Here is a 27,079-nt window from a genome sequence, read left to right on the forward strand (position 1 = left end):
AGCATATAACACATAGTTTAACCATAAATTTATTGTACAAGTAATGTATATAAAAATATGTAATAGTAATATATATATATATATATATATATATATAACTCCTCTCCACTCATGATATTCCACTCAACTCCACTCTTATTCTCATGATATTCCTTAAAACTCAACTTCTTATGGTTCTCTTGCTGAATAATGTTGCACACCCACTTCACTATATGATATATATATATACACACACAAATAATTTCAATAAAAATATAGCAAATATATATTTTTTTTATATATATAGCAAATATCCTAACAACTGATGTAGTGAAAAACGTTCAGTTTGTTAAATAACTTATATGCAATTTTGTATAAACATGTAAACGTTACTGAATATTATAAATTTCTAATCGTACTGCATCTGTCACTGTTAAAAAAAATGCTGGTGTGCCGAACCATTGTACATGCCCCCCCCCCTCCCCCGAAAAAACAACAAAATCTGTGTACAATACTCTTCTTTTCTAATCTGCATATTATATATTTCATAACTCTTCTCACTCCTATTCTCATGATATTCCTTAAAACTCAACTTTGCTGAATAATGTTGCACATCAACTTCACTCGTATCCTATTTATTCTTCAAGCTCTGGGACACATTTGGATACTGCCTCATTTAAGCGCTTTTCAAAGCTTTCCATGCATTCCCGATATCCTCCTTTTTGGTAACTGATACCGTTGGTCCAAAGACGGTATATTACTAAGTTTGTCATAATTTATAGTTTTGTAATACAGCACGTAACTTAACTGGACATGTAGTTAGCTACTTCCCAGGACAGTACAGCATGATCACCACCACCAACTGGTGACAGTGTTCATGCCAGGTCTGTAGCAACATTCCACTTTATATTTTATCCTGTTAGCTTCGACTCACACCAGACATTATTATTGCTTTCATGGGATTTTACCATAACTGGACACAAATCATCTGATATCATAAGCAGTATTTTGCCATCTTCTTGGATCCGTTCTAAAAATTATTATTATCAACAGACTTCCATAGAGTCGAGACTCATTGCAGGAGGTTCCACTTGTTATATGCACAGCTCATCATGCCTCGATTTAAATGCATTCATTGTCTCTGCACTCACCACACTCTCAGGCAATGCATTCCAATCACCCACCATTTTCCATGCAAAAAAATCTACTCCTCACTCCCTCCTTATACAACTTCCAGGGATGGCCTCTCGTTCTCCCCCCTGTCTCCAGACATTCTATGGAAAAATTTCATTAATCTAGTAATTACTCCTTACCAACTTATATATCTCGATCATTTCTCCTTTCTTCCTTCTATCCACTAGGCTCTGCAATTAGCATTCTCACAATCTGTCCTCATATTCCATATTCCTTCGTCAATCATCTCTGAACCCTCTCTAACAACTTTTCATTCTTTGAAAAACAGGCAACTAAATCTGTACACAGTAATCAACATGCAGCCTGATCAAAGCCTTGCAGTGGAATCATAACATCCTTATACATTTTGGAAAATTATGGAGACAACTACCGTGTTTGAGTAAAACTTTAGTTTGATATAAACCAAGAGTATAAGGTTTATATAGACTTGTTGTTGCTCCCAATGTAATTTTACAACCAATAGATAATATTAATAATAGGACTCTAGCGTTGATGTAGTAATTTTTTTTTTTTCCAGCAGATATCAGGCCAATAATTGTTGTAACGGTTGGTCGGTAACTTTAACAAACCATGTAGATTGTAGTTCAGCTTGTTTCTCTGTATATAGTATATATGCTCCAGAAGATGACCTTGATATAAAGGTCAAAACGTCGAATGTGGATTTTGGTTTATATTAAACTAAAGTTTTACTCAAACACGGTAGTTGTCTCCATAATTTTCCAAAATGTATTTGGATCACCGTGTAAGGCCTAAAAGAAAGGAATAACATCCTTACTTGTACATTCTTGAGAGACACTTGTGACATGAAATAAAATAAAATATTCTTGTGTTGTATGAAATTGTGAATTAATACCTATAATTTATTCATCACTGATGAAATTTACCTCTCTTTAGTGCTTAACAATGTAACATCACGCGGCTCGTTCTACTTTTGAATGATCAACTGTTTGTATTCCACTGTAAAAACTGTTCCTATCAAGCCACTGATGATAGTCTGTTAATTTCAGACTGAAATATTTGGCAAATATTAAAATATTCTTGTGCTAACATGTTGATAATTCTTACTTGTACATGTCAATATTCTCTGCATCATTCCTATAATCTGCCACATTGTCCTCCTAATTTTAGCAAAATATCCACAAAATTTCAAGTTAATATCCACCATCACCGCCAGATCCTTTATCTCCTCTAAAATATCTCTACCAGTCCCACTCTACGTCCCATCTTTGCAACATTAAACTGACATCCCCCCCCCACATACACACACTCTTGCTCATTCAGACAGTCTTTACAAAGTACCAAGATCTGCTCTATTATCATAACTCTCCCCAACTTTGCATCATCTGTAAACAACTGTATGTATATCACCATTTGAGCCCTTTCGAATGTCATTTATATACAAAATAAACGACAATGGCTCCAAAATAGATTTTTGGGGCACACCACTAGTGACTTTCCTCTTCTGGATATTACTCGCCCATGCACAACCTATCAGACAGCCAAATCTCCAATGCACTAATCTACTATCCACCCCATTTGTTCCAGTTTAACTATTAATTTGTCATACAGGAATCTATCAAAAGCCTTTGCAAAATCTAAATAAACTACTATATACGCATTCCTTTTGCCCAATGCATTCGTCACCCTGTTATAATAAGTAAGCAAATTGCTAAAACATGATCTTCCTTTAGAAACCCATGCTGTCCATTAAAGGGAATTCTGCTGATCTCAACCCAGTTTTAAATCCTTGTCCTCACCAGCTTCTCCAGCACCTTGACCACAATTCCAGACAAACGGATTAACCTATAATTTACAGCCCTAGTATAATCATCCCCCTTTTATGAAGCAGAACAATTTTGCTCTCTTTCCACTCCTTTGGAACTTGGGCCAATCTAAGATTCATGTTAAAAAGTTAAGTTAAAGCTGTTAACTGCCTGGAACACTCCTTCAACACAAACAGTGATATACCATCAAGTCCCATGGCCTTGTTGATATCAAGTTTACTACATTCCTTATATACCTCATGCTCACTCACCGTCATTGGTTCCTCCCTCTATTCATACTGCTCTCAAGGTCTGCATTGTGTTACAATCACAAGGATGGAATAATTTAATGAACTGTTTACTAAACACCTCTACTACATCCACCTTCTTGTTTATCATTCTCCCATTATCACCAACTAACATCATTCTTCCTTCTACTGGCCACCCACATATTGAAAAAACTCCTTCGGATTTCTTTTGGCCTCATTTGCTTGCTCTTTGTACTCCTCATGTAACTCATTATCACCACTCAACTTGTGCTGCTCCCACAATACCTTTTTCTTGCAGACTGCATGCTTCACCTCTTCAATTTTAGGAAAATATCATCCATTTTATGCCAACCTTATTTAATCTCCTGACCTTTCAATAGACTCAATCAATACCTAGGCCAAATAGTTCCTGAATAAGAACAAAGCAGCACTGATTTCCTTCCCATTCAATTCTTCATTCCATGATATCGCTGCAAGCTACCTCCTGAGCTTGTCATAATCACTTGTGTTATAGTTCCAGACACAATTTCCAAGAAGAATGCTAAAGGCAATCAAAGTAAAAAAAAATTCAGCCACATTACACGTACTGCGAGAGAAAAAAATCTAGCAATGCACTCAGCCTACACCGAGAGAGAGAGAGAAGAGAGAAAGAGAGATCAAAGAATCAAAATCTGGCTTTGAAAGAACTGTAGAAAACTTTGCTTCCTGCTCAAGGTAAAGTCATGCCTTTTGGTTCCCTGCCAATGTCAGTAGGCATAAGTCTGTCCTCTTCATGCTTTCACCTTTTTCATAATAAGATGACGTCATCATAACATCATCATCATGCATATCAAGGATTTAGGCCTAGCGTGGCCTTAGAAGTCATCGCTGAATCGTTTAAGAGGACGTCCTGGTTTTCTTAATGGCTTGTAGCTTAAGGCTTGTTTTGGTAATCTTTCTGTTTTCATTATTTGAACATGTTCCATCCATTTATGTTTATATTTTTTAATTTTTTCTATTACTGATTCTTGGTTTAATACTTTCATAATTTCTTCGATTCTTTTGTGATCAGATAGAGTATACTTTGCAGTTTTTCTTATAAACTTCATTTCTGCTGTTATTAATCTTTGTTTGCCTTTCTGTTTTATTGTCCAGATTTCACTTCCATACAATAAGACTGGTAGGGCTAATGTATTGTATACTTTTAGTCTGGTTTGTTTTTGAACTAGGTTTGGTTTAAATATAGAGTTAATTACAAAAAAAAACCTGTTATTTTTAAATATTTTGCATTTACGTTTATATCTTTTTCATTTTCATATGTGATCATACATCCTAGGTAATTAAATGAATTCACCTCTTCTAAGATCTTGATATCTATTACTATCTTAGTTCTTGCTAGATCTTGTCCTTTAAAGTTTTTGATTTTTTTTGTTGATATTATCATACCATAATCTTTGGCTATCTCATTTAGACCTAAAACAGCTTTCTGTAAGTTATCTTCAGAATCTGTAATTATTATTAGGTCATCGGCCTAAAAAAGGAGAGTATTTAAGTTCACAGTAGGAGAAAGTTTAATACCTTGATGGAAATTTTTATTCCAATTTATTATTATTTCATTTAGGTAAATATTAAAAAGAGTTGCTGAGAGGGGACCTCCCTGTCTGACCACTTTATTTATCTCTCTCGTATATGATAGCTCAAGATTTAATCTTATTTGTATTTGATTATTTTCATATATACTTATGATAGCTTTTAGGATATTATTTGGTATTTGTCTTTCTTTTAATATGTTAAATAAAATGCTGCTTTTAACTTTGTCAAATGCTTTTTCAAAGTCAATAAATGCAATATGTGTTTCTAAATTGTATTCTCCTCTTTTCTCTATTATTAATTTTAGGCAAAAGGCTGGGTCTATACATAATCGTCCTTTTCTAAATCCATTCTGTACTTCTAAAATAAAGTGTTCAAAATATTTCATTAGTTTTCTATTTAAAGTTATATAAACTTATATATTTTGTAACAGGAATTTAGTATACTTATACCTCTATAGTTTTTTAGGGTCATCTCTACTACCTTTTTTAAAGATAGGAATCACAATTGCTTTTTTCCATCTACTGGGAGGGGGTTACCAGTTGAATAAATTTTATTTAAGAATAATAGGGGTCTTTCTTTGAATCTTGTTCCTGCATATTTATGTAGTTCTGAACCGAGCCTTATCTTCTCCAGGTGATTTTCCATTTCTTGTTTCTTTCAGGCCGATTTCTAATTTTCTTTAATCTTTTTTAATTTAAAAAAATCAGCTAACGCCTTTTTATTCCCGTATAGGTAGTAGGCGAGGCTGTTTAGCCCTATCTAACTTTTGGAGATTGAGTGAACAGCTCAATCTCCACTGGCAGCCAATCAGAGACAGCTTGCCCAAGGCTATCACTAATTAAGCGGCATGCAGTGAAGAGAGACGGATCAACAAGTGCCACCATTTCATGGTCCCTAACCATAACACAATATATTTGATGTCTGAAATAATGTGGGTTCTACGGTCAATTTTCTTGAGTTTACGGGATGAAAAACCAGAGTTTCTGGGAGAAAAAAACCCGCTTGCCCGTGCCAGAGATCGACTAACTCGGGAACCGGTCGAAAAAAGACCATCACTAATTAAGCGGCATGCAGTGAAGAGAGATGGATCAACAAGTGCCACCATTTCATGGTCCCTAACCATAACACAATATATTTGATGTCTGAAATAATATGGATTCTACGGTCAATTTTCTTGAGTTTACGGGATGAAAAACCCAAGTTTCTTGGAGAAAAAAACCCGCTTGCCCATGCCAGAGATCGACTAACTCAGGAACCGGTTGAAAAAAGGCTTAGAAAAATTTCCTCTAGTCGACGACTAGATTTGAAACAAGGTCTTCCTTCGTGCAGTCAAGCACCATGGTGTGCAAACGTCACATCCACTGAGATACACAGGCTCTTAAAATTGTCTTTTTTAATTTTGTTTTCTTTAGTATCTGCATTTAAGTGTTTCAAAATCTTATATACATTGGGTCTTATTTTATATAAATCATGTTCTAAATTAGAAACAAACCTGTTCCATGATTCTCTATGTCTTTTTCTGACTTCTCTTTTAGCTATGGTTCTTATTCTTTAATATTCTATTTCATCTTCTAATCTTTTACTGCTTAACCATTGATGATAGGCTTCGTTTTTTCATTTTGATTATTTCTTTGATTGTATCACCCCCATATCTTCAGTTTTTTACTTTTATTGAATTTTTTTGGTCTTTCTTGAGCTTTCATTTGCTGCTGCATTTAGTAGCGTTTTTATATTAAGGCATTCTATTTCTATTTCTTCATTTTGTTTTATTTTATCTAGATATTGGTTAATTCTTTGTTCATATAGCCGTTGTATATTTGTGTCATTTAATAGTCGAGTTTTATAAACAAATGTTTTAAATTTTCTTTCTGTTCTTGTTACTTGTAGCCATTTAGGTCGTAATCTTAATTTTATTTTAACGAGGAAGTGGTCACTGCTTATTTCATATCCTCTGTGAACTCTAACATCTAACGAAAACTTTGATGTCCTTTCATTTAAGATAAAATAATCTAATCGTCATCATAACATTGCCCAAATACAAAGCTAACCTCTTACCATAATTTTTCTCCTTCAATCTAACTACAGTCTTCAACCTACTCTCCATTATTATTATTATTATACATTTATCTCCATGGAGTCTGAGGAGTCATTGCAGGAGATCTATTGTTCACAATACCTATCATAGCTCTCCTTAAACTCATTCACTGACGAAGTACTCAGACCACCTCTGACAACCCATTCACCAACCTTGAAGCAAAAAAAAAAAAAAAAAAAAATCTACTCCTAACATCCTTGCTAACCACACTCTGACACAATTTCCATGGGTAACCCCCTTTGTTCTCTCCCTTCATGCAATGTTTTATCAATCCTATAAAACTCCTTTAATGACTTATGTGTTTCTATCATGTCTCCTTTTTATTGTCGATCGGCTAGTTTTCAAAGTCCACAGACCATAATCTATTCTCAGAGAAAGTACTGAGCATTCCATAGACCTTTCACAATCTTTATCACTTGCTTCTGGATCCTTTTCAGCATTTTTTCATCCCTACAGAATCCAGGTGTCCAAGTTTGCACACAGTAGTCTCGTTGTGGTTTTATTAAAGCCTTATATAGGGAAACAATAAATTCTTTATTCCTGCTTGTTTCAATTTTTTCCTCTAAGAATATAAGAAATGTTATATTTTTAGAGAAAAATAAAAGGAGAAAAGAAAGACTATGACAATATGATATTATCACAAGAAGGCTTGCAATGTATTATCTTCAAAAATAATATATATCAGTTAAACCACAACCTTAAAAACAGACTATATTATCTGCAAAGAATAGAAGCAGAGTGCTCCATTTGAACACTCTCCTCTTCTTATCAACATATCATATCATATCTATAACTCCTAAATCATCCAAAACTAGGTTTTCTCTTTTGCTCCAGATGTTACTTCTCATTCAAATAACTACATACTTCTACAAATCCCAAATCCTTCTGAGTGTGAAAGACTGCATGCAAAACTTGCATCTGGGAAGGCATCCACAAAATTCTAGACTGTGTTTAACAGAGTATTATGATTGGCTGCATGCAAACATTCAGTTTTGTACTGGATTTCTTTTAGCACCTTTTCACTGGGTGTTTATTGAAACATACATAATTTGGCCATATTAGTATATTAAAACTCAAATAATGAAAAGAAAGAGTAGTAATTACAGTAAATGTGAAATGAAAACCAGTCAACATCCATTTCCAGTTCAATTACAAATTCGATGTGCTAAGTATTACTCTTCTTTATTCATTTCTGCTATCTGTCCTGTGAAACAATCTCCTTTAAGCTAATATGAATGCATAAAAATGTTAGTAATCTTCCTTCTACCTAATATTTCTTCACCTTTGACCCACTTCTGGTATGGTTCTACAAATTTTGCTCCTTTGAATCTGTTATGATCATTTTGTCATGCTATAAAATCAAAATTAAGAAAATAATGAAAATAGTTCTGCTAAATTTCTTAGGACAATTATACCCCATTACTGGAAAAGCATATTTCTTTTAATATATGCAATTAGTTATAATTAATATGAAAGTAAAAAACTACATATATCACAGCAAAAATAGTATCTCATATCGAAATGCATACATTGACTGTAAATGAAAAATACTCTATACATTTTTACCATCTGAATAGCAGCGACATACTGTTTCTGCTCTACATAAATGTGTGCAATATTCAGCCAAACATCACAAAAGTCAGCAGTAGCTTCTCGAACTTGGGCAAATACATCTCTAGATTCTGAGATATATCCTTTATGGGCCAAGACAGCTCCTATTAATGAGATGGAAGTTTTATGAAAAGAGAGTATGAAAAATGTGAGTTATATAATTAATTACCTAAAAAATTCAGACCATAAAGCAGAAATCTATATAGAAAAATGGCATATATTATCCAATTTATTTCTATTTTAACTTATGCAATTAAGTTATGAGGGTTATAAATTAATAACCATATAATCTTAATTCTTTTTTTTTTAAAAAAGGCTTAAATTGTTCAAATAAACTTCTTTTAAGGATTAAATTTAATGTGTACTCTAAACTTGAGTTGAAGGGATTTCTGGGTATATAGCTGGAGTACTGGAGCCGCTTAGTGCTGTAGTATCCTTTCATCCTGTCAGGCAGATTTCTGCCTTTCTTTCTTCACCAGCGGACGGGTTTTCACCACTCAGCCTTCAAGGTGTCTGGCAGATACCATTCACCTGTGGTTCATCTTACTTTGGGCAGTCTGGCAGATCTGTACCATTCATCATGGAGAGTGGGTCTTGTGTCCAGTTCTGTGGGTAACAGCAGTCTGGATTGGCAGGGCATGCTTATGTTTTTTGGAGGAATGTATGGAGGTAGATTCCTTGTACAGCACTTGTGTGGGGAGGATAAGCCATCAAAAACCTGAAAAGTGGAACAGAAGATATTCAACCAGAAATGCTCAAGTGTGGAGGTATAAAAGTTTAACAGTGGCTGCACTGCATAATTAAGAAGGCCTCGATAGATGGTCGAATTCCAGATGATTAGAATGGTTCTTATAGTAGCCATCCATAAAAAGGGAAATAAAACAATGTGAGAATTACAGAGGTATTCTCCTAATGATTGCTCCTGGTAAGATTTATGTAAGTATATTTGAGAAATGGTTAAGAAGGATTGAGGAAGGAAGCTTGGTGAAGAACAAGCTGGATTCATTCCAAATAGAGGTTGTTGGGATCAGATTTTCACTTTGACACAAATAGATGAGAAATCATGGGAATATAACAAGATCTGTACTTAAGTCTCATAGATCTGGAAAAGGCATATGACAAGGGGCCCAGAGAAAAGCTTTTCAAAACACTACAATTGCATGGAGTAAATTATAGAGAGCAATACATAGTCTAAATATAAGTTGTTAGTCAGCGGTTAGAATTGAGGGATATACAGGAAGGTGGTTATGTAAAATCAGGGGTAAGAAAAGGATGTATATTATCTCCACTGTTATTCATCATCTACATGAATTACATTATGAAGGAAATGTGGTATTAAACCTGATGTTAAAATTGGATATGTTAATTTCGGTTCTTTACTTTATACAGATATTATATTATACTTCTAAATAAATCCAGTACAAGTCTGCAAGATTTCCTGACTAAATTGAATAACTGTTATAATAAATTTGGTATGGAAGTCAGCAATAAAAAGATAAAGACAATGCAAATAGGCAGAAATACTGAAAACATCAACTGTATCTTGAATGGTGAACCTATAGAACAAGTAAAACATTTCAGCTATTTAAGCACAATTTTTAATGAAGATGGTAAATTAAATATGGAAATGGACAACAGAATTAGTAAAGCGGGTATGGTAGGAAGTCAGCTGAATAAATTTATATGGAATAAGAGAGAAATTAGTCAAAATACCAAATTAGCTGTACAAGACAGTGTTCAAGCCAATTTTAAGTTACGGATCTGAGAGCTGGATTAGAAATAAAATACTTGACCAAAAGACTGGAGATCACAGATATGAGAGTTCTGAGAAAGATAGGAAAGTGAACAGATGGCATCAATGGCAATATCACATTAAAGAATGAGGGTATTAGAAAGAACATTGTTAGCATTCAGGAATGTGTTAGCAGTGCTAATCTCAGATGGTATTGTCATCTCCCATCATAGAATGGGAGAGGAAAGATAAGCAAAACAAGTGTTCTTTGCCAACATGCAAGAAAAAAACTCCAAGGAAGATCAATACCTATGTTGATTGATTCAGTAAAAAGTGCCTTCGAAGGCAGAAATAAAGATTTTATAATATTGAAATCTTGACAAATAACAGATTAATTTAGAGGAAAATTGTTGATATGGAGTTTGTAATGATGTAACTTTTCATGTAGTACTATCATGATATCCTGCACCCCTCAGAGGTTCCATGCCAGAATTTGATGTGTGTGCTCTAAAATCTTTTCATGAATAGAAAAAAATAAATAAATAAAAACACACTGCTACATCATTATTATAGGAAATGCTACAATGGTATCAGGACAGGTAGCCAAACATAAGAATCTATTACTGTACCAGTTTTCTATCAATAAGACAAGAAACTTTTTTTGGTAACTATATTTTAACCCACATATAACAGGTACAAGGATTGTTAGGGAGGTTTCAGATGTACCACCCCAAATGCGTGAACAGCATTCTAGAGAGAGAGAGAGAGAGATGGGTGAATTTGAGATTTGTATAGGATTAATAGCTGGGTGTAAAACAACATCATGAACAAAAAAGAATGGCTAGTTTTTAAAGGATGAGGAAGATCTGATCCTGTGTGGTATTGAAGATGTGATCAGATTGTCTAAGCCCCATTGAAGGATAGTATGGAGATCAGTGTTTAAAGCCCACTGGTTTCAGATGATCTTGATGCTTGGGATGTCTGAGAACTACTGAAAGAACTGTCCAAGACTTCTTTTGTAAAAAAGAAATCATAAGAATTCTGAAGGCTTGGATGTCAACAGGGCTTTTGGTCCTGATGGTATCCCTCCCCCATCTCTATGTACTCAAAATTTGTGTTCAGAATATGCAAATGAAATAATTTTTACACTGAAATCCTATTTATCCCAAACCATCTTTATAATTTTTCAATCTGGTAACCAGTAGCACATGAAAGTCGATTCAAAAAAAGTAAACCAGCAAACTAATATCACACTGATCTCACCTCAGGTCTCTCAAAAAGTATGAAGATCAACAGTCAACTTCTTCGCCATGTGAATGTCCACCAATTAGCAACTACCCATATGAATTCTAACACTTAATCTACAGTATATCTCAAAGTCAATATTATCTACTTCTGAACACAAGCAATGGAAATATCTAGAGAAATCAAAGTGATCATATTTCCAGAACAATAGTTACCAGATCCCACTTACTGAATAAATACCATCTTAGGTGTGCCTTTTGTACTTTCCAAATGAGTTGACAGCTTCCTTTCCGGCTGTTTACATCTTGTGTGTGTGGGGGGGGGGGGGTTTAACTGTAGATCTTTAACCAGGTTCTTTAACTGTAGCCACATTCTTCCTCCCATACATATCTTTGCTAATTGGTTATGGATAATCTTGAAGGTTGGGATGATTATGCACTACAAAGCTTGCCAAATGAAAACAAGGGATGGAGTCACAACCAATTCCTTAAACATTTCCTAGCCATTCTTCAGTGGATTGAAGGCAACTTCATGAACCCAAGTGCCATTGAATTGTGATCCTGTCTTAAATCTCAGCAGAAAGATTTCATTTCACTTCCCTTCGCTTTGATAACATTCATATCTCCAGATAAGATCATATTTCTCTTCTTGGGCTAACAGACTTCCTGGCACAAATATATCAAATCCATAGCTTCTTAAAAAAATGAGAATTTGACCCACAAAAGCCTGTTGGCATGTAGAGCATTAATGTACTAGAAGCTGACATGGATATCATGGATAGGCCAAGGGAAATCTTGATTATCTAACCTCCAACAAGCAGGATGGTGATCTCAATTGAGGAGATGATATTCATCTTTCCTCAAAATTCGTTCATAACACATCCATACCCAATGTGATATAAGAACCCATACCTGTTGGGTGGAAAGTGAGTATTATTGTACGGGTGTCTCCATGGAGTCCAAAGACTCATCACGGGAAATCACCCAAACTATACACACAATCTATCATGCCTCCCCTTTAACCCATTAAAAAACAAAGCACTCACAACCCACTCCATTCATTCACAACTCTCCAAGCAAAAAATCTAGTCCTTACACCTCTGCTAACTACACCTTTATTCAACTCAAAGGGATGACTCCTTGTTCTCACCCTTCCAGCAAAGTGCTGAAACATTCCCTGCATCCTATAAAACCCTTTAAGCAACTTAAATGTTTCTATAGTATCCCCTCTTTTTCTCCTATCAACCAACTTCTGTAATCCACACATCCTCAATCTATCTTCGTAGGGAACATTCCGCAGACCACTGACCATCTTGGTTACTGGCCTCTGAATCGTTTCCACCACATCCTCATCCCCAAGAAACTCAGGAGACCTGACTTTAGTCAATTACTATTACTCTTTTTTTACTAAATAATTTAAGGAAATTACAACGTAAACTAGGATATACATTAAAATAAATTTTAATATACTTCAATATTTCTGCAACGTCACGTTGCCATTTTCAAGGAACTTAAGATACGTGCACGCAGGCACAACAAACAGTAAGTGAGGAAGAAGCAGGAAGCTATTATTTCTCCTAAAGTCCTGATGGTGTCCCCTAGTGGGCAATGTTGGTATTCTTGGGCGATTGGGCTGAAGGTCTTCTGATGTAGGTTTCCCAAATTTGAGGCAGTCTCATGCAGCCAAATTTGTTGAGGTTTGGATTGTTTCTTAGGGCTGATGCTGATTCCATGAAAAGCCTTTCATATTTGTATTTACTATGGTGTATTATCGTTGCTTTCTTCCACCATATTCTATGGCACTATATACTATTACTCTACCTAATTTTACATCATCAGCAAACAACTGAATATTTCCTTTCAGGTTATTTTCTATATCATTTATGTACAAATTTCATTTATGTACAAATTAAACAGCAATGGTCCCAGCACTGAACCTAGGGGGAACACTACTAGTAGTCACCTGTTTTTGCTTCAATTCTGCTCCTCCATATACCATTTTTTAATATCTGTCCAGAAGCCACACTCTTATACACTTAACCAGTGTCATATCCATCCCCATTTGCTCTAATTTGCATAACAGAGTTCCATGTGGTATTGTCAAATGCCTTTGCAAAATCACTGTGTAGCCATTTCCTCTATCCAACTCAGCTATTACTCTACTATAAAAAGTTAATAAATTACTAAGGCATGACTGACCCTTCACAAAGTCATGTTGCCCCCTCATGCAGTGCAGTATCATATTTTTATCCACCCGTTCTTGAATTTTCTTTCATTTTCCCAGTACTTTTATCACCATGCCTGAGATACTGACTGGTTTATAATTTGCTACTGTGCAATCTTAGAATTTCTCCTTATGCAAGGAAATTATTTGCCCTTTTCCACTTCCTTGGAACTCTACCAGAGCTGAGACTTAAATTAAAGAGCCTAGTCAGAGGCTTTCCTAGTTCCCTTGCACATTCTTGAAAATCCCGAGCTGATATCCCATCTAATCCCACAGCTGTATTTATATTGAGATTCTGCAATATCCTAAGAACCTCCAATTCATCCATCTCTGTTACTACATTTCATATATATTAAAACAGTAACTTCACTTGGATGATGATATACCCTAGCAAAGTGGTCACTCAGTAACTTGTGACATCATCACTCATCAAGGTTAATATTGCATAGCTATTCTTCCTCTTACTTGTCACATAATGAAAGAACTCTTTGGGATTAATATGCATTAATCTGTCAGCCAACCAGGCTGGCCTTAGTTTATCTCTTACTCAAGATGAAAAAAAGTTAGTCTTTTCCCCTAAAGGATGACCACAGTAATGCTACTATGATCGCCAATGATAGTGATTTTTTAAGTCAGGCAAACAATTAGCTAAATCTTTAACCCCTTACTTGTCTACTTCATCTTATATTAAAAATTCCGCTCAGTTCAAATCTTTAATTAAAAATTTAGTTTTAAATAACAATGATATAATCATGAGATTTGACGTCAGCTATTTACCAATATCCCCTTTTCTGACACCTTATCTTTACTGAACAATCTCTCTCCCACCCCCTCTCCTGATATCGTTGTTCTTTTCAATTTTGCCATCCATGCTGGCCACTTCTCTTGGAAGGATACCATATATAAACAAATACAGGATATTGACATATTCTTCCCATCTCTCCTCCTCTAGCCAATTTCTTTATGGAACATTTTCAAAAACGTATCCTTGATACTGCCATTCTCAAACTTTCTATCTTGCTAAGATATACTGATGATGTGTTCTCTATGAGGTCACATGGCTCAAACACACTAAACTCCTTCCTCCTCAACAGCCAGCACCACAGAAAAAAAAAATAATAACAGCTTGCCTTTTGTAGATACTCTAATCATGCATCTATCCAATGGCACCCTTTCTTAGTTTACAGAAATCCCATCCACACAGGTAGATGCATACATACATACATAAACCTTCTCATCATATCCTCTCTCAACAGTATGGTGTTATCAAACCCTTGTCAACAGAGCTTCCCACCTCTGTTCCACCCAGGCTTCCCTTTCATCAGCTAAAATTTCCTTTATTCACCACTTTCCTGTCCAATGTTTATAATGCTATAATGATTAAAAAATTGATTTTACCTCGCATCACTCTCTACAAACTGACCAGAGTAACTATTAATATTTTCTATATCTGGAGCATCTCAGAAAAAATAGCTAGAATGCTAAAGAAATATAATCTCTGCACTGCTTTCAAACATCATCTAATGCTAGCTGAGTTATCCATTCTCCTAAGTCCAAGGTATTTACAAAGTTCCTTGTTTTTACAAATTATCTTATTATGGTCAAATTGGGAGATTTGTCAATTTCCACCTAGAAGAACATAAGAAATACATCTGCTGCCATAACTATGGCCAGTCTGGTCTAGCTGACCATGCTTTGGATAATTTGCACAGAATGAAAAAAAAGCTACTACTATTCTTCACCACAGCAAATATAAATTTCAAGACTTTAGAATCACAACCAGATCTGTTAAACCAGCCCATTCTAAATAAACATGGTTGTCTTAAACTTCCAAGATTTGGAAAATTCTTAGTCTTTCCACTCAAAAGCTAAGGTAGCAAGCCAACAGCACCCATAGAGAGTGCCTTTCATATGTCATTAGGCTTTTAGTCTAATTTTTTTTTTCCACTTATTGTTTTGAGTTTTTTTGTGTGTGCTTTTAAAATGTTAAGACTGTATCCCTGATGATGTCTCTGTGACAGAGAAGAAATACATAATCCAATAAACTAGTATTTTACTTGTTTCTCTGTGCTATATTTATTCCTTTAAACCTAATGTGTGAATTAAGCTAATATCAATATGTCTGTCGATACAAAAAGCCCATAATTTAACTTTTTTTTTCTTTCTAAATGACAATTCTGCCCACAAAAAATATAAATCAGAACATGTTAGTACTGTGAATAAGCTAAATATTAGATAATCTAGGGAACTTTAGAGTCTAAATATGGTTCTTCTATGAGCTTTTCACTTTCACATATAGCCTATCTTGGCAATAACATCACATTCATAGCTTCTTCAGCATCCAAAAAAGTTTTGTATTCTTTTTTTTTTTTTCATTCTGAACTTCTAACACTTTATAAACCCCATACTGACCTGACCTTACAGTATTGTTCTCACATTTGGGAATATACATGGAATACTCAACAGATGTATTCAGCAGAGGCCACTGCACTTAATAGATCCCCCCCCCACCCCACCCCCCAAAAAAACAACCAAAGAAGAAGCTAGTAATCCAATCATAAATGTTTCTCTTTTGAGCTTTTAATCTAATATAATTGTACACTCATTGCTGTTAATTTCTATTCAATCTCCACTTTGTTGCTATAAGGCTGCTAGATAAGGATATATATCAGGGGTGGCCAACTACGCATTCTTTTGGAGCCAAAATAATTCCGTTAAGACTTAGAAGAGCTGCAATCTTTGACCAATGCGAGGTTGTAACAAGCTTGTAAGAACTGCTTTAACTAATTACACACCTAATTTTAAGGAGCTTACTAAGAAAATGGATAAAAGGAAGGCCTCTACTAGTAAATAAATAACTAAAATTATTGTTTCTTTTAAGCTTACACGGTGATCTGAATGCAATTTTGAAAATTATGGAGACAACTACCATGTTTGAATAAAAACTTTAGTCTAATATAACTAAAATCTACATTCAACATTTCGACCTTTATGTCAAGATCATCTTCTGGAGCATACAACTATACACAGAAAACAAGCTACACTACAATCAAACTGGTTTGTTCAAGATACTGACCAACCGCTACAACAATTGTTGGCCTGACCTCTGGTGGAAAAAACAATGAACAACAAACAAGGGAGACAAGGAGCGACCAACCACCGGCAAGCAAGAACCATGTGATCAACATATCAAGCCACACCCTGAACAATGGCGAACTTACGCTACTGAATAAAGGACTTAACTAAGCAATAGCACCTAAAAAGGTAAACAAATTGGATTTTATCTACCACATAGAAAGAGGCATCAGATCCCTACCTAACAATATAGCAGATAAAATACGACTAGAAACTAGTAATATAAACTAGTCCTAAACACTAAGAAAACCATACAGAACAATCTCACAAAAACAGAATTAGCAGCAATTAAGTCATTAAAAGCCAAACAAAACATAATAATAACGAAATCGGATAAAGGCAATGCCACTGTCGTCCTTGACAGGTCAACACACGTACTTCAAATGAATCAACTAGTAGCCGATAACAACACATATAATACAACAAATATAATTATAACCCAACAAAAAGGATAATGGATAAAACAGAGAAACCTCAAGTCCATCGCTTCTTGGCCACCAGACACGGTTAAAAAAACTCAAACCCCACTACGCCCCCCCCCCCAGAATATACGGGATCCCGAAAATACACAAACAAAATGTCTATTCCTTCGACCAATCATGGAAGGAATAGACAGTCCCAATTACCACTTAGCCAAGAAATTAGCAGCAACACTCAAGGAGTTGGTAGGTCATTCCTCCTCCTACATAAAAAACACACAATACTTTATAAACAAAATTAAAAACATAACACTCAACAAAGACGACTTATTAGTCAGTTTTGACGTTTCTGCCCTTTTCACTAATCTCCCCATCAATGACACAATTCTCCTACCACAGAACAAATTTCTGCCCGACATTATGGTCCTCTTTGTCCACGTACTAAAGTCCGGTTACTTCATGTGGCAAAACAAATTTTACCTACAGAAAGAAGGTACAGTCATGGCTCACCACTATCCCCCCCCCCCATTGCTAACTTCTACATGGAAACCTTTGAGCAAAGGGCTCTTGATTCTGCCACGCTAAGACCGACAGTCTGGCTTAGATACGTTGACGTGTTTGCAATCTGGCCACACGGCCGACAAACACTAAACACATTCCTTAGCCACCTGAACAAACAATACGAACGCATACAATTTACCATCGAAATCGAAAATCAAAATTCGCTCCCATTCCTAGACACACTAGTCACACGTCTTCCTTCAGGCCGTCTATCCTTCACGGTCTACTGAAAACTGACACACACTGGCCAATACATACATGCTAATTCATACCACCACCTATCACAAAAATATGGAGTGATTAACACCCTTAAAAACAGAGCTACAACAATTTGCTCTAACCAGCAAGCCCTGAAATAAGAACTAAAAATCATCAGCGACACATTCATAAATAATAGCTATAACAAAAATACTATTAATAAAATACTCCATAAAACAACAACAAAAACGAATCTAGATTACAGTAAAACCATAGCCATCCCATACATTAAAGGGTTATCAGAAAAAACCAACAGAATCCTACAACATTATAACCTCAATGCCACCTTTAAACCACCCACTAAACTTAAAACCATATTCAACTCCTCGAAGGATCCTCTCCTCCCATTAGCACATCCTGGAGTCTATTGCATCCGCTGCACCTGTAACTTACCGTACATTGGTGAAATAGGATGGACAATTCCTATATGCAAGAAAGAACACATTAGACACATTAAATATAACCATTATGAACGGTATAAAGCGCAGGCCAGAAGGGTGACGAGTGTGGTAAGAAAAGCAAAAAAGGATTAAGAAAGAACATTGGCCATGCAGGCTAAAGAGAATCCTAAACAGTTTTTTAGATATGTAGCAAGTAAAAGAAAAAATGTACATGGCAGATTGATTTTAAAGAATGCCGATGGTAGGGAGGTAACTGAATCAGTTGAGATAGTTGAGTTACTGAGTGAGCACTTTGCAAAAGTATATCATCCAGGTGGTGACATTGCAGAAACGAATAAACCAGTAGATTATACGGGAATTGTGGTTAATGAAGTGGAGGTGAGTAGTCTATTGCATAACCTCAATGTCAATACATCTGTGGGATTGGATGGTATACCAGCTCGTGTTGTACGAGAAGCAGCTAAAGAATTGTCAGTACCCTTGACCATTTTGTTTAATTTGAGTCTCGGGTCTGGGTTAGTCCCGAGCGGGTGGAAAGAGGGGAAAATAGTTCCACTGCATAAAGGTGGTTCCAAGACTACTGTTGTAAATTACCGACCGATTAGCATATCAGGAATCATTGTCAAGGTCTTAGAGAAAATAGTCAAGAGGAAAATACAAGATTGGATAGAAGAAAATGGGATACTGTATCGGGGACAGCATGGTTTTGTGAAGGGTAGGTCATGCCTCAGTAACTTGCTCACGTATTATAACACAGTGACGGCTGAACTTGATAAGGGTAATAATGGGTTTATGGTGATTCTACTGGACCTTGCCAAGGCCTTTGACAGGATTCCACATGGAATTCTAATCAGTAAATTGCAGCATATGGGAATGGACATAGGGTTGGTGAGATGGATAGGAGGGTGGTTGACGGAGAGATATCAGAGAGTGGTTTACTCGGGAGTAGAGTCCACAAGACGGCCTGTGACTAGTGGTGTGCCACAAGGATCTGTTCTTGGACCACTGCTGTTTAATTTGTTCATAAATGATATAGGAAATGATCTGAGAGGAACAGTACATTTGTTTGCGGATGATGCGAAGTTGGGTAGGGCAATAGTGAATGCAGATGACGTCAAAATTTTGCAGGATGATTTGGATAGATTGGAGGTCTGGGCTAAGGAGAATGGATGTCAGTTTAATGTGGCAAAATGTAAGGTTATGCATTTTGGGATGAAAAGATTGGCAGCAGTTTACTGCATTGGTGGAACCCTGCTCCAGGAAATTGATGAGGCACGAGATTTAGGAGTGTTGGTGGATAAGGAATTGAAATTTAGGGGACACATTGCAAAAGTGACCAAAATAGCTCATCAAATCACTTGGTTGCTGAAGAATACGTTGACAAGCAGAGACAAGCAGGTTATTGCTCCTCTCTATCGAGCCTTGATAAGACCCCATCTAGACTACTGTGCTCAGATTTGGTCACCTAGGTTTCTTCTTGATGGGGAGGAGGTGGAGAGGATCCAGAGGCGAGTGACCAAGATGATAGCAGGTCTGTGGAATGAACCGTATGAGAACAGGTTGAGGATTTGTGGGTTGCAAAAATTAGTTGATAGGCGGAGGAGGGGAGATATGATTGAGACATTCAAATTACTGAAGGGTTTCTATAAAATTAATTCAGAAGATATTTTTGAGAACAGGGCTGGTTGTGGGAGGACTAGGGGACATCCATGGAAACTGGGCAAAAGTGTAGTTAGTAAAGGTGTTAGAGCTGGGTTCTTTACTTTTAGAGTAGTGAATGAGTGGAATGCGCTCCCTGAGTCTGTAGTGGATGCTGTGACAGTGAATGAGTTTAAGGCGAGGTATGATAGATACTGTATGAATGTCAGATAGTTGTGATGAATATGATTTGGGGCCTCCCTCGATGAGTCTAATGACTCCCTGGAGTTGCCCGTAATAATAGTAATAATAATAGTAATAATAGTAATTATGGTGAAGCAGGCCTCTCAGACCACATGCTCAACACCTTACACCAAATCAACTGGAAAAGTACCCGCTCTTTACACCACACAAAAACCTGGTATGAAAGGAAATTCAAGGAAGCCTGTGAAATCTTGATAAACCATCCAAATATCAACAACAAAGATGGCATGAAAATTCCAAGGATCTGGATGGCACACATTCAGCCTACCTAATATATAAGATCCAGCATAAGTCAGGACTCTAGCCAATCTTCAACTAGTATTAAAAACCATTCCATACCAACTGGCTGGAATGTACAGGTATAATCATGATGTTAATATATGTATATAGATAGTTACTTGTTGTTGCACCCAATGTATTTCTACAACAAACAGATAACACTAATAATAGGACTCTAGCATTGATGTATAATTTTTTTTTTTTCCACCAGAGGTCAGGCCAACAATTATTGTAGTGGTTGGTCAGTATCTTTAACAAACCAGTCTGATTGTAATGTAGCTTTTTTCTGTGTATAGTTGTATGCTCCAGAAGATGACCTTAACATAAGAGTTGAAACGTCGAATGTAGATTTTAGTTATATTAAACTAAAGTTTTTATTGAAACACGGTAGTTGTCTCCATAAAATTATTGTGGTTCGACTTTAAAATCATTCTAATAAAAATCATTTTTACTGCAGTAAAAAAAGTTTAATTCGAAACATTAAACCATTCATTTAATGTTTCGAATTAAACTTTTTTTACTGCAGTAATTTTTATTAATCCTGTTTTTTTTCGTCTTTTTTTTTATTTTGATCTTCTTTTTTGTTGTCTCCACTTCTCTTTCTGTTTATTTTTTCCTGGTAGATCGTGAAGAGCCATATGACGAATGGACGCAAGCCACATTGTGGCCACCCCTGATATATATTCTTATCTTCAGTTCTTATGTCACCTTTATCAACTCTGATTTACAGTAATCTTTCCTCTATTTCTAAGCTTTATCAATAGACTCCAGAACATTTTGCTACCTTCCTGTGGGATGGCCTCCAAACTTTTGCTGAGCTGCTCTTATACTTTTAACCTCTTTTACATTTTTCTCTACATTCATGTAGAGCATCTGCCCACTTATTTCCAAGGAACTTGCGATATGCATTCTTCTTTTCCACGACTGCTTCTTTAACTTCTTTTGTCCACCATGGTGTTCTTATTTTTTTCATCCTTACAGATAACTTCACCACAAGTCTTCCTACCTGAATCAATATGTTTTCTTAAATTTTGCCACTGAGATTCCAAGGTTCGGTTCTTGTTTTCAAATTGTTTCATTCTTCTTTTTTCAATAATGTTTGTACAGCTGTGTCTATGGGCAACAGCTGATCAATTTTAATTATTTTTAAAACTTTTTCCATGCTGTTCTTTTCAATGTGATATTCAATTTTATCCTACTTAAAATGAAGTGATAGTCACTTCCAATTTCAAATCCTCTGTACACTCTTTTATCCTGAACCAGCATGAAGATATCACTAACAACAATACATAGTCAATAAGGCTTTTCTTATTTCTTGTATCTTCTCTCCACATTTATGTGTTAGTAATGACTAGTTCAATATCCTGAGCAGAAATCAAGCAGATACTTACCATTATTATTAGCCTTGTCCTTTTCTCCAAATTTTTCCAAAACATTTCTATATGCATGGTGGGATTCACTTTCTACTCTGCTGTTTAGATCTGTAACATATACCATTTTATTCCATTTTCTTTATGTCAGCTGCCTGCTCTAATGACTTGAAAAACTCCTCCACTTTTTCTTTAGAAGAATCTTCTGTGAGCCCATAAGCACAAATAAGTTTCATTTTCGATTTCACAATTTTTAAGTTTTTCCATGTAACTCTACTTGAAACTGCCTTCTGATCAGGAAGTTTGCCATTTTTGGTTTTGAATGCTATTGCTACTCCTTCCTTTCCTTGATCATTATTGCTCAAATATAACATACTATACTCATTATTTAGTAAGATTTCACATGTTTTTGTCTTCTTTGTTTCAGTAATGCCAATTATGTCCACATGGTACTTTTCCAGTTCTGCAAGCTCAATTTCCTTTCCATTAATACTCTGTATACTGATGGTTCCTATTTTCAGTTCTTCTTATGTTCAATTTGTTCTTCTTCTAGAACATCAGAAGAATTTTCAGTTCTTCTGATGTTCAATTTGTTCTTCTTCCAAATTTCCAACCCATCCTCATTTGTTCAATACCCAGTGGATACCTAATAACAGGGCATATCACATGTAGGTGAGGATTGGATATTAGGACAGAAGCCTCAGTCGGTTCTCTGCATGCTTTAAAGGTGATATGATGGTCTTCATATCACCTTCATATCACTCAGTTATTTGGCTTTGGCCCTTAACTGATCCCATCTAGTGATCTCTGGCATGAAATGTCAAATATGAAAAAAAAGCACATATTTCATCCTTCTCAGTGTCATCATTCTTGACATAATTGGGGTGGTTTATGTGAATTGTCATTGTTGGAATGAAAGTAGATGTTCATTAAGGAATAACAGACCAAAGTGATTCCTGAAAGTAGTGGTGGTGGTGTGCAACAATAATGTTTGTTTTAAGGCTCCAGATAGTGAAATGGATGCAGAAGTGATTCTCTGCATGAAATTTTGTTATTTTTTGGTCTTTTGGGCATGTTTTTTTTTTCAATTTCTTTATACAGGGTGTTCGGGATAAATTTGACATATTTATAATTAATTATATTTTTCCGTAAGTTACATGTATTAACACACACTTCTCTTCATTTAAAAGGTTGGACCCTTCTTCATTCATATACAAGATGTCAGAAAGGATGGATAGCTGGAACCCACCTGAATCATGGAAGAGAATAACTTGTATCATGATGATTCGTGCCGGCAATCAAAATAAGGATATTTCGACTGCTGCCCAATGCTCCCTGAATACAGTAAAAACAATCAGGCATGAACTAGAGACTTGCAATGGTGACTACGAGGATGTAGCAAGAAGAAAGATCCCTAGCAGACGATCTGATTGCGTTCGTACAGCAGAATTCCTCGCAAATCTTCCAAGAGGGCCTCAGGTTGACTTCAGATGGCTACGTGGAGTTGCTAAACACTGTAGTCAAGCCCTGGATAACAAGGGTAGCCAATGGTAGGCCGTGTGTATGGCAGCAGGATTCGGCCCCTTGCCACACCTCTGGGAAAAGTCAAAAATGGTTGTCTCAAAATTTCTACGACTTCACCAGTCCAAATGTTTGGCCTCCAAACTCCCCAGACCTTAACCCCATGGATTATTTTGTATGGGGCGCAGTTGAAAAAGACACCAATCGCACTTCCAGTAATACAAAAGCCCAGTTAATGGATAAAATTAAAACAGTTTTTGCGGCCCTTCCCAGGGAGACTGTAGCATCAGCTTGTTCGAGGTTCCGAAGCAGGATTGAAGCTGTGATCGATGCTAATGGTGGTTATTTTGAGTAAATCTTGTTGATAGTATTGTAATTAACTCTGCCTGTAATGTTTTTTGTCAATTCATTAAATTTAATAGATACAAAGAAGATTTTCTTTTTCCTTACGAAACTGTCAAATTTATCCCGAACACCCTGTATATGTATATATATATATATATATATATATATATATATATATATTTGCAATTTTTTGTTGTTGTTTTTGTTTCTTGTTTAATTTTTTTCATTTTAACTGCTTTTTTCTTGAATTCTAATGCTGTTATTACCAATCGCATTCTCATTTTTGTAACATCATATGTCTCATCACAATTCTCATTTTGCAATATCATTGAGTGTTGTATTGTGACTCGTTATTAAGAGAAGTGATAGATGGGAGTGTAACTAAATTGTACTTACCGGGTGCGAAATTTAAGGATGTAAGTGAGAGTATTAGAATGCAAAAACAGAGGGCGAAAGAATTGATAGTTGTGGCAGGTATGAATGAATTGAAAGGAGATAAATTTTTTATGAGAGAGGACTTTAAAGTATTGTTAAAGGTAGCGAAAGAAAAGAGTGACAGAGTTAGGATGGTGAGTCTGTTGCTGCGGTATGACAGAGAGGAGTTTAGAAGGAGGGCCATAATCGCAAATGACTTTATGCGCAGGTTATGCAGATGGTGTGGTGTGGAATGAGTTTGATAGGCGAATGGATTTATACAAGATCGATGGCCTGCATTTGAATAGATTTGGTGTGCGGAGACTGGAAAAAGTGTTGCTGAATGAAGTGAAAAATGAATGTGCAGAACCAGGGAAACTAGAACTACCAAGGGGGGGAGTGGATATGCAGACATCAGTGAGGTGAGACAGTTGAGTGTAAGAACGTACATAATGTACCTGAGCCAGTACTAAAGACAAGAAATCGGGATGGGATAGTTAGAATAACGCATCAAGATGGGGTGGGACAAAGGGACCTCTGCATTTCATGTATACTCCAGGAGTATTAGGAACAAGAAGAAAGAATTTTTGGCCTTGATTGGCTCTTCCTGGCCACAGGTTATTAGCATTAGTGAAACATACCTGACAGAAGATGATATAGTTAGTGGGATAGAATGTGTAGGTTATAGTGTGTTTAGGAGGGACAGAGAGAATAAAATGGGGGGGGAGTGTTATTGATGATAGCTGATGAACTGCAGCCAAGGAGAATTGAAGTTGTATTGCAGGATAGTGAAAAGAGCTCATTTGAGACTATTTGGTGTGAGATTGAGACTGTTGAGACTGGCAGAACAAAATATACAGTAGGGTGCTGCTATAGACCAGGTGATAGAATAGATGGTGGAGATAGTATGCATAAACAAATTGATGAAATGAGTAGAAGAAGGGTAATTATTATGGGGGATTTCAACTATGGTAACATTGATTGGAAGGAGGAGAGGACACATGTGAGGAAGGAAATGGATTTTATTCAATTATTAAGGGATAACTATCTGAGACAGCATGTAAGTGAAAATACTAGGGGTTTGAGAGTGCTTGACCTGATAATAACATATGAGAATTTGACTGTAATGAATATATGACCATGTTGCCACCTATTGGTGAGAGTGATCATAAGGTCTTGACCACGGTAATTCCATAGGTGGAATTACCGTGCTGGCAAGTATGACAAGCTTAGGAGATTGCTTGGATCAGTGCCATGGCATTTAAAACTGCAAGGTCTGGATGTCGATAGAGCATGGGAAGTGGTCAAGGAGAATTTACAGGAGATTATGGCTGATTGTATACCTAGGGTCCGAATAGTAAAACAAGTAGGGCTTAAATGGATGAATAATATCATTAAGCTTGAGCTTCAAAAAAAGAAACAACTGTAGAGGGAATTTAAAGAGAAAGGTGACCTGCACGCATAAAGCGCAGGCCAGAAGGGTAACGAGTGTGGTAAAAAAAGCAAAAGCGCATTATGAAAGGAAACTAGCTATGTGCAAGCTAAAGAGAATCCCAAACAGTTCTTTCAATAATGCTGCAAGCAAAAAAAAAAAAAAAACTGTACACGGCAGAATGATTTTAAGGAATGACGATGGTAAGGAGGTCACTGAATCAGTCGATATAGTGGAATTACTGAGCGAGCACTTTGAAAGAGTATATCATCCAGGTGGTGACATTGAAAAAATGAAGGAACCATTAGTTTATATGAGAATTGTGATGAATGAAGTGGAGGTGAATAGTCTATTACAGAACCTTAATGTGAATACATCTGTGAGATTGGATGGTATACTGGCACGGGTCTTTTTCCTTGAAGCGGCTAAAGAATTATCAGTGCCCTTGACCATGTTGTTTAATCTGAGTCTTGGGTCTGGTTTAGTCCCAAAGATGTGGAAAGAGGGGAAAATAGTTCCACTGCTTAAAGGAGGATCCAAGACTACTGTTGCAAATTACCGACCGATCAGCATATCAGGAGTCACTGTCAAGGTCTTGGAGAAAGTAGTCAAGGGAAAAATACAGGAATGGATTGATGATAATGAGATACTGTATGGTTGACAGCATGGTTTTGTGAAGGGTAGATCATGCCTCAGTAACTTGCTCGAGTTTTATAACACAGTGACGGCTGAACTGGATAAGAGTAATGGGTTTACAATGATACTACTGCACCTGGCTAAGGCATTTGACAGGATACCACATGGAATTCTAATCCGTAAACTACAACATATGGGAATGGATATAGGGTTGGTGAGATGAATAGGTGGGTGCTTGATGGAGAGATATCAGAGAGTAGTTTATTCAGGAGTTGAGTCCAAAAGACGGCCTGTGACTAGTGGTGTGCCGCAGGGTTCTGTTCTTGGACCACTGCTGTTTAATTTGTTCATTAACGACATAGGGAAGGATCTAAGAGGAACAGTTCATTTGTTCGCTGATAATGCAAAGTTAGGTAGGGCAATAGTGAATGCAAAAGATGTCAAAATCTTGTAGGAAGACTTGGATAGATTGGACTTCTGGGCTAAGGAGAATGGATTTCAATTTAATGTGACAAAATGTAAGTTTGTGCATTTTGTGGTGAAAAGATTAGCAGCAGTATACCACATTGGTGGAACTGTACTCCATGTGATTGAGAGGCCAGGGACTTGGGAGTGTTGGTGGATAGGGAGATGAAGTTCAGGGGGCACATTGCAAAAGTGGTTAAATCAGCTCATCAACTCACTTTGTTGTTGAAAAATACCTTGACGAGCAGAGACAAGCTA

General features: G+C 36.2%; 1 protein-coding gene across 1 annotated transcript in view; it reads right to left on the minus strand.

The window, feature by feature from the left end:
• Positions 1 to 27,079, minus strand: part of Ctr9 (RNA polymerase-associated protein Ctr9) — a 340,468-nt gene that overhangs the window by 135,515 nt on the left and 177,874 nt on the right. Inside the window, exon 13 of the mRNA XM_090393725.1 lies at positions 8,439 to 8,587. Within this exon, the coding sequence (XP_090249851.1) occupies positions 8,439 to 8,587 (149 nt within the window). The remainder of the gene's footprint in view (positions 1 to 8,438; positions 8,588 to 27,079) is intronic.

Source organism: Typopeltis vanoorti, chromosome 6 (assembly GCF_054136105.1).
Source record: "Typopeltis vanoorti isolate ZY-2024b chromosome 6, IOZ_Tvanoo_1.0, whole genome shotgun sequence".
NCBI classification, from domain to species: domain Eukaryota; kingdom Metazoa; phylum Arthropoda; class Arachnida; order Uropygi; family Thelyphonidae; genus Typopeltis; species Typopeltis vanoorti.